The sequence below is a fragment of the Rutilus rutilus genome, assembly GCF_951802725.1.
Source record: "Rutilus rutilus genome assembly, chromosome: 6".
Classification (NCBI taxonomy): Eukaryota; Metazoa; Chordata; class Actinopteri; order Cypriniformes; family Leuciscidae; genus Rutilus; species Rutilus rutilus.
The window spans coordinates 32,778,667-32,793,652 of NC_140214.1; the positions used below are offsets into that span (position 1 = coordinate 32,778,667).

At 38.2% G+C, this 14,986-nt stretch overlaps 2 protein-coding genes across 2 annotated transcripts; one reads left to right on the top strand and one right to left on the bottom strand.

The window, feature by feature from the left end:
• The first annotated feature begins 376 nt into the window (after window positions 1–376).
• dusp28 (dual specificity phosphatase 28) lies at window positions 377–2,454 on the top strand. Its single transcript, XM_084411583.1, has 3 exons — window positions 377–533; window positions 776–1,376; window positions 1,728–2,454. The coding sequence occupies exons 2-3, from the start codon at window positions 1,032–1,034 to the stop codon at window positions 1,848–1,850; spliced, it is 468 nt and encodes a 155-aa protein (XP_084267709.1). The 5' UTR covers window positions 377–533; window positions 776–1,031; the 3' UTR covers window positions 1,851–2,454.
• Window positions 2,455–3,599: 1,145 nt separating this feature from the next.
• On the bottom strand, window positions 3,600–14,005 carry proca (protein C (inactivator of coagulation factors Va and VIIIa), a). Its single transcript, XM_084411564.1, has 10 exons — window positions 13,884–14,005; window positions 13,538–13,593; window positions 13,305–13,388; window positions 12,780–12,937; window positions 12,640–12,664; window positions 12,450–12,560; window positions 6,586–6,726; window positions 6,193–6,314; window positions 5,926–6,043; window positions 3,600–4,405 (listed from the first exon to the last, which is right to left on the bottom strand). Exons 3-10 carry the CDS (start codon window positions 13,375–13,377, stop codon window positions 3,846–3,848), a joined length of 1,308 nt encoding a protein of 435 aa, XP_084267690.1. The 5' UTR covers window positions 13,378–13,388; window positions 13,538–13,593; window positions 13,884–14,005; the 3' UTR covers window positions 3,600–3,845.
• Window positions 14,006–14,986: the final 981 nt, after the last annotated feature.

A 14,986-nucleotide genomic window follows, 5' to 3' on the forward strand; every position in this document is an offset into this window, starting at 1 on the left:
AATGAGAAGGTTTTACATTCAATGACAATGAATGGAGACTAACGTTACTCCTTTAAATTCGTAACGAACAGTCCATTGGGTGGCGCTATGATCAGATCAGATCAGATTACTATAAATAAACAGAAGAGCCCTTTATTATTATTTTTTATTTTTTTATCTCAGTACAGTATTACCAACAAATCTGAGGTACAACTGCAGATACAGATATATTTGATTATTGAATTCTCTGGACTGTGAAGGCAAACAGTGTTTTCAGCGACAAAACGTCAGCAGAACAGGCATAAAATCTAGATTGGTTCAGTCTGGCCATGCAGTCTGGCAAGCTTAGATTTCAAGTAACTGATCTATTTTTAAGCCTACACTGGTCATTGAGCGAGAGGACAGCGTTGATTGACAGTTAAATGGGCGGGGTCAGTCAGCTGCATGTGAGTTCACTGCACGTTGTCTTGTCGTTTTCCCCTTTTGTGATGGAGGATGATGAGCTCCTGACCGACACATCCGCCTCGAGGATCATCCCTACGCTCAATCTGCAGGTCAGAATGCTTTCTTAATCTGATTTTAATGTTAATGTCGTGTTGTGAAAGGCTGAGCATATCCCTGCTATTAAACATAGTGTTCGAGCATGCCCGGTTAACATTTTAAATGATTACTGTACAGTAATAGTACTGTATATTTAGGTTGCTTTACAAAATTGTTGTTCCATTTATTATTTTACCTTTGCATGTGTTTGTTCTAAACAGATATTGTTCTCTCTCCTCTATGTTTTAATCAACAGCTCACCAGACTTGTCAGTGTAATGGCATTAGGGTGAAACATCTGACCCTTCTCCTTGCTGATGCATTAGCTATATATAATACTCTAATATCTGACATATGCACCTACCTCTGTTATAATAACACTAGTCTTTACTGAACTTCGTATATAAAACAATGTTAGTTGATGATAGTCATTCATAACATATGACGTTTCTTCAAGATACATACACAAACATTTAGTCACATCACATATATGCAGGCACCATATAGCAAGAAATGCTGCAGTTGAGCTTAGTTACAGACTGTTTGCTAATCAGTAATGCCCAGTCAGCCTGTAACAATGATCTCATCCAGAAGGAGGCGGTCACTTTCTGTATCAATGTGTCAAAGCAGCAACCCTTTCCCACAATGCGGGTCAGCACTTTGCGTGTACCCGTCTATGATGACCCTAATGAAGACCTGTACAAGTATTTTGATCGCTGTGCTGATGCCATAGCAAGTGAGGCAGAAAGGGGAGGCCGGACCGTTGTGTACTGTAAGAATGGACGCAGTCGTTCAGCTACTGTCTGTGTGGCCTATTTAATGAAGCACCAGGATCTCACCCTAACAGACGCCTTCCAGGTATGAATAGTGTTTATGTCTGATTTAATTCTGATAGCAAGCAGTTCTAGTCAGGATATGTGCAGTATGTTTTTTTTATATTAAAGATTTTTTTTAATGAGTATTTCATCCTTGATTTTTCCAGGCAATGATTGTTATGGATATTTTATTGGTTTGTATAATATAAAAGTATAATTTGCTCCAACAAAATAAAGGCATCCACAGGACATCAAAAATATTCATCACTCATCATCATAATCATCATCTGTTAATAGTAGCCTAATTGATAATGGAAAAACTACAACATTCCAGATTTTTGTGCCAGAATATAGCGTTGTTTAACTCTTCTGTAATTCTTATTTGTTCTATCAGGCAGTAAAACATGCCCGATCTGTTGTTGAGCCTAACCCGGGATTTTGGACTCAGCTGGAACGATATGAACATGAGCTGAAGATCAGGAGGTCAGCCAGCCGCAGATCCAACCCTTCTCCTTAACTTCATACCAAAATTTTCTGACACTACATTCTCAACCTTTTATTGTTAATATTAGACCTGTTAACATAATGCTTGAATATAGTTAAGGCCTTAGACACTTCACTGTTAAAGCTTGCTTGAAAATTATGAATCTCTTTAAATAAGGAGGATATGTGCCTTAAATTATTATGCTCAGGTTTTGAAATTTATTTGCATTTTTTAAGTTTAAATGTAATATTGTTTTTTTTTTTTTATTAAATAAAAATCCTCAGGTTCATATTCCTTGCTTGCAATATGAGTAGGCTATCATCTAATTGCCTGTAAATGATGCTTCAGCCTTATATATTGATGTTTTTACTTGGACTTTATTTCAATTTGGCTAACATATGTTTATAAATTATAGATTATATAATTTACATAATAATGTTTTATAAAATAATATCATATATGAAGAAATATAATCATCCTAGCCTAGGTACAACCCTACATTTTCTCCAACAGGTTGATTGTTTGAAGAAAGTAATTTTAGGTTATTTTAGCTAGATTAAGGCTGTTTGGAGGGCCTTTTTCTAGACTTTTCTGCCTTTTAATAAACATAGAAAACCTGCAAATTGCTAGAAACACCACAATTGTGTTTTATTTATTTTGCATTGATAAAATGAAAGAGAAATATTTAAATAATGTTTTATGTAATTGTGTGTGCTTTTCAGACCAAAACAACCAAAAAAAATGAAAGTAGGTCTTCCAGCTCACCCCTCAGGGACAGTTACTACGTCTGTTCATTTAAAAAGGATGTTTGTCTATTTTCTCAGCTTTCACTGTAAAAAATTTCTAACCCTCCCAAATCAAAAATTTCAAGTGACCGATAACATCTAAATTTTTCAATTGGCCCAAGTGAAATTCTGTAAATTTCAATTGGCCCAAGTGAAAATCTGTAAATTTTATTTTATAATTTACAGAATTTCACTTGGGCCAATTGAAAAATGTAGATGTTATCGGTCACTTGAAATTTTTGATTTGGGAGGGTTAGAAATTTTTTACAGTGGTCTTTTTCTATGCAATATCCCTTTACCCGCTATGATTTTGTTTTGAATAGGAATTATGTTAGGGTACGTTTACACGACAACGATGTACTGAAAACTGAAAAGTTTATCATTTGCATTTTTTAAAAGTTACGAGTACAGACAACAACTTTGTCTAAACGATCCCCTTTCAACGGATCCACGAAAACGATTAAAAATGCTGTATTCATGCCAGGCCAGTAGTTGGCGATGTCACCACACAGCTATAGACTGAACATGTAATATGAATGCGCATGACGTCACCATTTTCACAAATTCATGTTTTTTTTGTTTTTTTGTTTGTTTGCATGGAGGCGATAACGGTATAATTTAAAAAAACTTGCACTTTGAAAAAGTTAGTGTTTTCAGGCTCCCAAACCACAATAAATGGCCAAAATGCATAAAAGTTTCCGTTTTAGTTGTCGTGGTGTCGTGTAAACGGCCCCATAGTATCTGTAACTGTCCAAACTCAGGAATATCTCCAGTGCACGTTGTTTTCTGGGGCGATTGTACACTGTGCTATTTCGCTGATGTCAAGTTAAAAACTAAATATAAATTCATATTCATTGTCATCCTTTAAAATGTCTTAAATCATTAACAAATCTACTGTAGTACTGTATTTTAGAATGTCTAAAATAATATATTAATCCCTCTCGCATAATACATTTTTCTTTTACCCAATAAAGGAATCAAATAATGAGACTTTACAAGTGTGTATTGCTTTTATTCCTTTTATATCCTCATTAAAACACATAATATGTAACATTTGTTTAGTTGAACTCCTTATTTGATTGACAGCTTGATTTTCTTAAACATGCAGATAACAGGGAAATAAGAGCATCTTGCATTTATGTGTTTATTAACTGTCAATCTCTATATCAGAAAAAACTATAGTGAGTTCCAATTCATATTTAGATTTTCAATGATAGGCAGAACTGAATAGAAAATAAGGGGTCTAGACTTTATCCCACCCTTGACGAACACTGTTTATCCAATCCAAATAGCCGGACACTTTGGTGTAGATGCCAACCTTGTCTCTTTGCCCACAGCCTTCTCCCCAGGACACCAGACCTACGAGGAACCACGTATCGTGAAAGAGTGTCATCATTGGACCCCCGCTGTCCCCCTCACAAGCATCTTTGATCTGTCCCAGCACTCCTCCACATAGCATGTTCTGAGTGATGTTGTTCTTCATATGCCTGGAACACTCGTTTTTGTCCATAATTGGAATTTCAATGTAGTTGAGAGTTGAACTGAAACGATGAGCAGTCTCGTTGTCCTTCCCCCAGCCAGTGACGACCATTATGGTACCGTTGCGATGCAGCATTCGTTCTGCCAGGTCCTGACTGGGGAGGCATGCTGGGAGTATGTATGTGGAAAATTTGGCTGGTGCAGCCAAGCGCAACAGAGCTATGTCATTGTCCACTGTGAAAGGGTTGTATTCAGGGTGGGTGATAGGTTCTTTGACAGGAAGGGTCATCTCAGTTTTTTCATTCTTGAACCTGTCATAGTCACCTGCAGAGACGGCCATCCCACTTGGTTAAAGGATTATTTAGACAGATTTACAACTAATAAACTTTTTAATAATTCATATTAAAGTATTAATAACAATACAAGCTTCACAGTTCGTAAAGTGTTTGCGTTCCCCTGAGAAACTTTCACAAACGGTTTGAGTTCTTTGCGAGTGAACGTAAAGTTTTTTGTGGACGGCAAAACTTTTGTGAGAGAATTCAAAAGCCTTGAAATAATTTTCAACTTCAACTGATGTAGGCTAAACGGCTAGAGAAAACCCATAATGCACTGTGACGGTCACACCGAATGAATTCCTGCGTCTTGCCAGAAGATGGCACTCACAGCTTCCATTTTCCAAACCGCTGATCCAATGTGGGTATAGCGTAACATCATACAGGTATAAATTCCTTTTTAATTTATTTAATAATTGTTTAATTAAGGTTTATACATGCTAGTTTCCATGACAGTTCAAGATAAATATTTTCATTAATACTGGAGCTGCCAGTTTGCTTAGTGTCAAATGATTATTAAAAGGCAAGCACTATGCAAAAGCGGCAGCCGTCCAACAGCGCACTCAATGTCCAATTCACTCGCTCGTTTTCATTCACTCCTTCAAGTGGATTATGTTAATGGGGTAATGTAGGGAATGAGGGGGCGATTTCAAACACAGCCTCAGGTGTGTTTAATTTGGGTTGGAACTAAACTCTGCAGGACAGTGGACACCCCTGCTTTTGGGGCTCTGTACTTTTTTTTTTATTCTTTTTTTTAAAGGATTCAAATTAGCTCATTTTCTCCCAACCATATTTCCAATCACACGTTCTACAAAGACATCAGGGAACCTGAAGGTATACAATCATTATTCAAAGCCTGAGTATGGTTTATGTAGTTTAAAAGTAGTTTATGGTTGGCCAGTTTTTCTGACTGGTTAAAAAGGACAGGCTGCTTGCTGTTGCTTTTGTTTTTTACAGAGACTAGGACTGTAACAGAAACAAAGTGGGATTTCTCAGGACACCTATTTCAGTGCTATCCCTCAAGTAGTTGGGATATTTTATGTGTGGAATTAAAGGGATAGTTCACCCAAAAATAAAAATCCTGTCATCATTTGAAAATGATGCAAACAGTTGATTGGCCCCATTCACTTTCCCCCAAAGTCAATGGGGTCCATCAACTGTTTGGTTACAAACATTCTTCAAAATGTCTTCTTTTGTGTTCAGCAGAAGAAAATAATTCATACTGGTTTGGAACTAATTGAGGGTGAGTAAATTATCACAGAATTTTCATTTTTGGGTGAACTCTACAATAACATTGTATAGCCTCTGTGTAAAATGTACTGGCAAATTTCTTGTAATTTGCCATTTATTTTCACTTCTGAGGCCTAAACTTAGTAAACAACATCACTCACCTCCTGTCCAAAGGAACTGTCATGTCACATGCACATTTTTGGCAAATTGCTATAGTAATGCATCTTCTAAAAATTGTAAATGTAAGGGAGGATAAAAAATACTTCAAAATGCATCACATACCCAATCTGACACTGAACCTTGTACTTGTCTCTAGGCAGTGAGCAGCAGTGAGAACCCAGTTTTCGTCAATTAGAACTCCACCACAGTGAAACTTGCCTTGATGGTTTAGTATAAGAGCCTGCAAAATACACACATTATTGTTTATACAGTGAAGCACAAAATATACTCTGGCTGAGTATTGGTATAACATATGACATCTGTCAACTCTAATAAAACATTTGGCTCTATTACATATGATTACACAGATATTACATGAATCAAAAATACCTGCCAGGGACTCTCTCCCTTTTTGCCAACTGTACCTCCTACGACCCATGGCTGTAAACCTACTAAAGGCTTATTTTTATAGAATGACTTTACAATCCGAATCTGGCCACATGAAGCCTCATCTGTATATGAAAAATAAAATGCACATAGACCATAATTCATTTGTCAAATGGCTTTAGAAGATATTTCAAAGAACTTCCTCAAGATGAGATTTTTCTTGAGATTTATCTTTGTCTGAGTACTTCCCAGTATTATCCATTATGGGGATTTCTAATGATGTCAATTAAAATGCATAAAGTACAATCTTGAGTACAAATGCAAATGTGCACTGTGGAGACAAAATCACCAGTGTCTGTATAGTTTGTATTTGTGCATTTTGTTGAGGTAACTTACTTTTGGCAGTACATTTTCTAGAGTTGTCTTGGAGTTGGTATCCTTCAATACAACTGCACGTACGAGCAAGACCATCCTTTCTCTCATGGCATTCATGATCACAATGCCCATTGTTCACAGAGCAGTTAGAGGCTGTCGTTTCTGAGGACAAAACCACAGAACTGCTGTCAGGACATTTATCACCATGACCTCAACACACACCTGCTCTGTAAAGACGTCCACTATTAAATGCCCCTAATCAGCTGTGACACAGCATATCAAAAAACACTGACCAAACAGACAAAAGTGCAGTAAGGCCAAAGGGATTCATTTGCACCTGTCAATTGTGGTTGACTACAGTATAACTCAAATATCAAATCAATTAAATTATCATTAGTTATATGCTGCAACATGTATATAACATACGCAATGGCGGGTCTGGCTGGTGATGCCTTGCACACAATGGCTGTGCTGCAAGCATACCAGGCTGATCTGCTGAAAGATTTGGACCAAGGTCGGGGTCCTTCCCCTGACGCAGTGAAAATGAGCTGCGCCGCACTACAGATTAGCTCTCCGGGCCACCAAACAAACAGCCGCTGCGATCGGACGAACTCGATGGTGGCGATGGTGGCCAGGGATAGGCATCTGTGGTTGAACTTGGATGACATTGGGGAGAAAGAAAGCTTTTCTTCTCGATGCATCAATGTCGCCTTCTGAACGTTTCGGTGATGGGAAAGTTCAGAGAGGCGAAGGCATGCTCGGTTGCATTAAATCTTGCATAACACGACATAACAGTGGCATAACACGACATAACTTGCATAACAGGATCGATAGCCCTTCTGCTGAGTACACTGCCTGTTGGAATCCGAATCTGCACACCAGCTTCTTGCATCAGCCCTGAGGCTGGACCTGTGATGAGTGATTCCTTCAATTTGGAACCTTTTTGTAGCTCAGCGTTGGGTTTGGTAGTAAGTGCGCTCTTTCGAGCTCTTTATGGTGATAGCCCTCCATTTTGTGAATGTTGTTTAGGCCATCACTCTAGCAATAGGGCAGCAGGTTGAGCTCTGTAGGTTGAGCTCTGTAGCTATGTAGGTCTCCTCCCTTTATGAGAGTTTTTCGAGAGTTTTCTAGTAAGGTTGAACAGTAGACCTTGGTTCCCTTTTAGAAAGTATTAAGGGGTGTGTTAGGTAGGGTTTTTATAGGAGTAGAAATAGGGCCCTGAAGTTTTCATATACAGTATAGGTAGGCTATGCATACCCTTCCCATAGGCCTCTTCTGATTTAGAGTCATCAGGCTTATATAGTGGGTAGTGCAATCTGTGATATTGAACAGGTTGGCCTTGAAAAAATTCTAGTTAGGCCACCGTTCATTCTATCACCGCTCTGTCAAGCGCCAGATAAAACTACAAAATCAAGCGTTGGCCATGTCAGGCCACCTTGATAGGCACCTTATACTAGAGCAGTAGTTCTTCTCTCACTTTAGAGAGTCGTTTTGAGATTATAGAACTTCAGACATATAATATTCATGTGTCGGCCCTCATGGGGCCGCCTCGATATCTGACTTAGGCTTAGTATCTAGGATTTTTGGTGGCGATCTGCAAAGCATTCTCGCCTCGAGCCTCTCTGAGTGTAGGTTACTTAGACCATCAGGAGATTTTATTCCTGTATATCTAGTTTTTCCTAGTACTAGCCTCCTCTTACTCAAGAGTCGTCTGGCCAAGGTCCGCCTTTTCCATTAGGTGTAAATGCTAGTGGTGTAACAGGGTTTAGGGTTCCCTTGGGTTTAGTAGAGAATATAAAATCTGTCTTGTAATATTAAAAGATTATAGGCCTCAACCTTGACATCCTTCAGTGTCATGCTGATAGTGCTCCACTTGTTAGAATCATTAATTAGAGTACTTTGCTACCCATAGCTCATATGTTATCACCTTTCACCACCCAGGCTCAGGTAGAGACAGATTAGTTACTCCCTCCCACTTGGAATGGTTGAGTATGCTCCCTTAGAGCCAAAGCACTGCCCGTGACGCCCGTGACATTCGAAGCTGTAGGCCTTACAGTAGGCCTCCTCGATACTCCGGTAGCGTAAGATTGTACTCTCCTTGCTTTAAAGGATCGATAGCCCTTCTGCTGAGTACACTGCCTGTTGGCAGTGTTAAATAAGTATAACCAGGCCCACAGAAATGTATGTGAGAGCACCTAGACTTCTGATGGCTCTGCATACATCCTCGCTATCAAGTAGTTAGGCCTTAAAGGGATACTCCACTTTTTTCGGAAATAAGCTCATTTTACATCTCCCCCAGAGTTAAACAGTTGAGTTTTACCGTTTTAGAATCCATTCAGCCGAACTCCAGGTCTGACGGTACCACTTTTAGCATAGCTTAGCACAGATCATTGATTCTGATTAGTCCAGTAGCATTTCTTTCAAAATGACCAAAGAGTTTAAATATTTTTCCTATTTAAAACTTGACTCTTCTGTAGTTAAACCGTGTACTAAGATCGACGGAAAATGAAAAGTTGCTATTTTCTAAGCCTATATGGCTAGGAACTACTCTCATTCCAGCGTAATAATCAAGGAACTGTGCGGCTGTACCATGGGTGCAGCAGGCGTAATGATATGACGCAGCGCCTGAAAATAGTCCCCAGCTCGGTAACTTCTTCCAACGTGACCGGGACTAAGTTTGTCTAACCTATTAGACCTATTTTCAGGCGCTGCGTCATATCATTACGCCTGCTGCACTCATGGTACAGCCGCACAGTTCCTTGATTATTACGCCGGAATGAGAGTAGTTCCTTGTCATATAGGCTTAGAAAATCGCAACTTTTCATTTTCCGTCGATCTTAGTACACGGTTTAACTACAGAAGAGTCAAGTTTTAAATAGGAAAAATATTGAAACTCTTTGGTCATTTTGAAAGAAATGCTACTGGACTCATCAGAATCAATGATCTGTGCTAAGCTATGCTAAAAGTGGTACCGTCAGACCCGGAGTTCGGCTGAATGGATTCTAAAACGGTAAAACTCAACTGTTTAACTCTGGGGGAGATGTAAAATGAGCATATTTCCGAAAAAAGTGGAGTATCCCTTTAACAGGCCTCCTTAAAGACGGCTCCCCAACGAATTGGATGCTTAGCATTGCAAAGGCATTAAGTATCATGTTGCAGGACCCATGGAGCCTCCCTGATTTTAGCCCAGAGCCTGGTCAGTACTTATCAGGTTTGAGCATAGTGTTCCAGAATCTATCTGAGGATCGCTCTGTTTGAATACTTAACTCCCTAAGTCTGGTCGGAAGGTCGAAGGACTCTCACGAGGCCTCCCTGTTAGATCAGCCCAAGAGCTGGAGGCGCCTCCCTTATTAGGGTCCCTTTAGAGTGCCCAGCCTCGACAGGGCTTTGAAGCACTGTGTAGATCCAGGATCGAGTAGAGTTACTCCCCTCGTTTGCAAGGGTTATAAAACGCTATGCTGAGTTCTACTCTCCAGGATGTCTGTCTCTATGATCCGGTTTGTGAGTGAACTACTGCAAATTTTAATTGCAGTTTTTCCCTATTGGATTTTGTGAGAGACTCTGTTTAGGAAACAGACAGGTTGTTGGCAAGACTAGGTCAGTAATTTGACCAGGTCAGCCTCCATGGTGGCATGTGGGGTTGACTTTATGTTCCCCTCAGAAAGTGACTGTAAAGGACTCCTTTCGGACCCCAAGGCCATATTCCCTTAAAGGAACCCCTTCCATGGAAGCTGTTGGTTCCAAGCCTTTGAGCGGCCTTGGTAGGCCTTCCATTTGTTCGGAGGCCACTTTGAGGCTTATAGCTTGGGCAGTGACCATAGGGAATAATGTCACTGACAGCCTGTACACTGTAAAAAATTTCTAACCCTCCCAAATCAAAAATTTCAAGTGACCGATAACATCTAAATTTTTCAATTGGCCCAAGTGAAATTCTGTAAATTTCAATTGGCCCAAGTGAAAATCTGTAAATTTAATTTTATAATTTACAGAATTTCACTTGGGCCAATTGAAATATTTAGATGTTATCGGTCACTTAAAATTTTTGATTTGGGAGGGTCAGAAATTTTTTACAGTGTATGTGAACCGAAGGGGGGGTGTTTCTTGGCATTTTCTGTGAAAATAACTGCCATTTCTGTCGCAAGCCATAATTGGCATGCACTCCCCTCAGCATGGTGGGATTGTATATGGTTCCCCATACGATATCCTGCATCATCAACACAGTGTGAGTTCGCTTTCGAAAGGGAACGTCTAGGTTATGACTGTAACCTCTGTTCCCTGAGAACAGGGAACGAGACACTGCGTCGTTCGCCATGCCTAGGGGATGCCTGCTGAACAGTCCCTTGATAAGTGGATGACATGTTTTCTAGGCGCTCCTTTTATACTTCCGGGTAGCAATAGTAGTGACGTCATAGGCTGTCGCCGGTCAATATTGATTGCCGTGATTGGGCAGCTTTTCAGACACCGGTTCACGTGGAGGGCGTTCCCCATAGCGTCATCGACGCAGTGTCTCATTCCCTGTTCTCAGTCGTAACCTAGACATTTTGAACCAACGTTTTGAACCTGTCTTTATATAATGTTCAGATTTTTGTTCTGGAAATGTGTGCAAATAAGTTAATATTTAATTACACAATGCCTCGTTTGCATATTTAACATAACGTTTCCGTAAACTTGAAATACAAAACAAATGTCTTAATTTATTGTGATTAATCAACTGGGGAAGTATAGATATATCTATTATTTATTACATGGCTCTGTGAAAAACTTCTGTGAAAAGATTCTGATTGGTCAATCACACCATCTAGCTGTATTTCATTCTCCGATAACAACTGGTAAAAACTGATAACACAGGCTCATCCGAGTAACCGAAGTCAAATAATTAAACTCAAGTCAATATTTCGTGTCTAATTATTTACTTATGTGGCAAGTCACGATGTAATAAGGATATTGTACAGGATAATGTACATACAGCCGGTTGTTATAGAATACATAACAATCCTTATCTGCTTCACGCTGGGGTCCTGATCATCCTATCGGGGTTTATTCTGCACTAACAACCTGCTGGATGTGCATTATTCTTTACTTAAATGTTTTACCCTATTCAAAAAGGTTTAAGATTCTAACAAGGAAACATGATGACAAAAATTCATGAGAAATATTGAGAAAAAAGATTCTGCGCTATTGTAACACTTATGCTCAGTTGGTCTCATTTTCACTGTGTTCTGTTCTGTTTTGCCAGACTTAGTTCTCTGGTTAGTTTTCCTTTGTTCTCATTTTCCCACCACTAGTTTGTTCCCATGGTTATTCATTATATGATTAATTAGATGCCACCGGTTTGCATTCAGTTTGTCATCCATGTGTATAAGCTCTCTAGTGCTTTCTGTTCATTGTCTGGTGTTTGTGTTTTGAGCACACTGTTACTCAGTTTGGAATACTGCCTTTGTTTTCTTTAAGTTATTTTAATATTTGCACTCTAAACTTCTTCCTTATCTTCTTCGTGGACCAAACAGTGACAACTATGTCACTGATCAAATTATGTAAATTGAAATTGTAACATTTTGACAAATGGACAGACTTTTGACCATATAAAATGTACTTTTATTTATTTAATGTATCATGTGGTCGTCAAAAATGACGAAATGATGATATTTTCCCAGTAAAATGAATGTACTATATTTTAGTTTAATCTTTTTTATATATATATAAAAAAAATTTTTATGGTATTAAATTATATTTATGCTATTGTTATAATCCATTTATTTTCTGTTAACCACTTTTTGAGCATTTTACCATTCCGAGGGTAAAAAATAAAAAAATAAAAACCTGCTAAATGTTTTGGTCAAAAATTACTGAAGAGCACAATAGGGTAAAGAAAGCAAGAGCCTTACGTAGGTCACATTGTCTCCCTTCAAATCCAGAGTTGCAGGTGCAGGAGTAATCCTGTAACAGATCCACACACTGCCCATGTAAACATGGATTCGAGTCACACTGGTTTCCATCTAAGGGTACAGAACACCTAATGAGTGCCACCATTTATGATGCCCTAGAAAGCTATTTCACAACACAGACCTAACCAACCTTTATACGCTGTCCAGAATTCCAACTGCAAGACAATTCGTACCATTCCGAGGAGGTAAAGAAAATGCAAGACAAAAAATTAGTCAGTGGATCATAATTTAGGGGGAAAATGTTTACAGGTAAAAGCTGACATTACCAACCGTGGCCTCCCTCGTTTTAAAGATTTCCCTCGCTTCTTCAAAATCGCACAGTTCCTCCCTACACTCCCGCTCCAATGAAGGGGCCTTCACTTCCTCCATAAAAGTGTTGGCTCTTCTCGAACGCAGGAGCATGTGTGCTTTTGGGCTGTTCGAAAATACTGGCCAAGATAGACACAGGGTTAATAGGCAGAGCACTCGGAGTGAGTTTCCAAATTGTGTGCTACAAATCATTTTATTGAATTATTATTATTTTATTTATTTTATTTATTATTTAGTTTTATTAGCGAATTTAGTTGATAATTATGTATTAATTAAAATAATTTATTGTGCCCACTGATAGCGCCATTTATTGCACAAGTTATGCGTAATCAGGTAATGGCATGATGAGTACGCAATTACGTGGCAATGTTCTAATGTGGCACAAATATTTAGAGAATTCCCCTAAATTTTCAAAAGGTCACTAGCTTTTAACAAATTCATAAGAATAATACAAACGCTTTGCAATAAGGGATATTGACCTCATACCTGACTTGCAAAGAGCCCTATCAGACCAGATTACAACCAGCACTGAGATACAGAGGAAGAGGCTCCTCATCATGGCAACAGACCCTGAATAAAGAAAGATAGAAATCTCAAACTATACCTGAATATTTTTAAACTAGAGTTAAATTGATAGTTTGGCTAGAGATATGTGGATGATTACTCACATTCAAAAGCGTGACAGTTGGCTGTCAATAACAGAGAAAAATCATTCTTACCGTATTCCAAAATATGAGCAGGGTATTTAGAGGCCAGATTTGTCCTCAAATGAGAACTACATTGGAAAACACATGAAACAAAAACTTTGAAATGTTCTAGCTTGAATTAGTCTCTGCTCAATTCTGTCATTCTGCTTTGTCTCCAATCCAACAGGACAGCACAGCACAAACAGCCTTTAAGTTAACTGAACTCCAACAAACCTTTCGCTGAACAAATAATGGTGGCTGAGATAAATCCTAATAGGAATTTCATTTGCGAGTTCATTAATATCATCCACTAATGAAACATCATGACTGCAAGACTTAACTAACCCTCAATATTTATATATATAAAAAGTTTACTTACATTTTGGACAATAAGAATGGAACAGGAATGGAGGATGTGGTGTTTTAAAGTGTGTTAATGACTAACTTTATGTTTACTGAGAGTCCACAGTCTGAATGCTGCTGCATTTTCATCTGCTGTCTGTGTCCACATACAGCTATCTACTCATGTACAGCTTACAGTTTAATCGCCATTACATTTGTGATTTAATTACTTATGATTGGTTAAAGATCTAAATTTCACCTGGCATTTCTCTCTTTGTCACTGATATGATCTGTAATGATGCATTTTCAATTATGAGCCTTAGCTTGATGATAAATGAATTTTATTATGTCCGTATTGCATTCGACACGAAATACAATCCCATTTTAACATTGATCTACAGATTGTTGATAGGTATTTGTATATACACAGCCTACAAAAGCATTTAAACTGATCTTATTTCTTTTGCATAAAGGGTCACACAGTATTGCTCTCTCTCTCTCTCTCTCTCTCTCTCTCTCTCTCTCTCTCTCTCGCTAACATATAAATACTAGAATCTGCATACAATAGTTACATGATACTGATCGTGAAATAAAAGCGGCCAGCACACACCTCTTATTGGAAACATAAACCTGTCTTAACATCACAAAGCGACACGCATGCATCCAGAAATGTAGACATTGTATCAATCAGCTTTACTAATTTACAGTGCAACAATAATATCTGTGATATTGGTATTCCCATTTAGTGTTCAACAAGTTTCCTGCTTTAAAATCTCATTAATAATAATGTAGAGCTTTATTTATTTAAAAAAAAAAAGAGGAAAAAAAAATAGGTTAGGTGCCTTTATGTCCATAAATGGAAATATGGAATTGTCTTGCTGGTGTAGCAGCAGGTTGTTTAAGAATATATACAGTATATATATATATATATATATATATATATATATATATATATATATATATATATGGTAACACTTTAAAATACGGATCCTTCATTAATGAATAACTTCACAGGAACAAATGAGTAACACAATGTTAACAATCTAGTAACTACAGTTAACTAACAAGTAACTCTGATTAACGAATTAGTAAGTAATAGCACACAGATTTAAGTGGTAGTTCACTAACTAATCAATAACT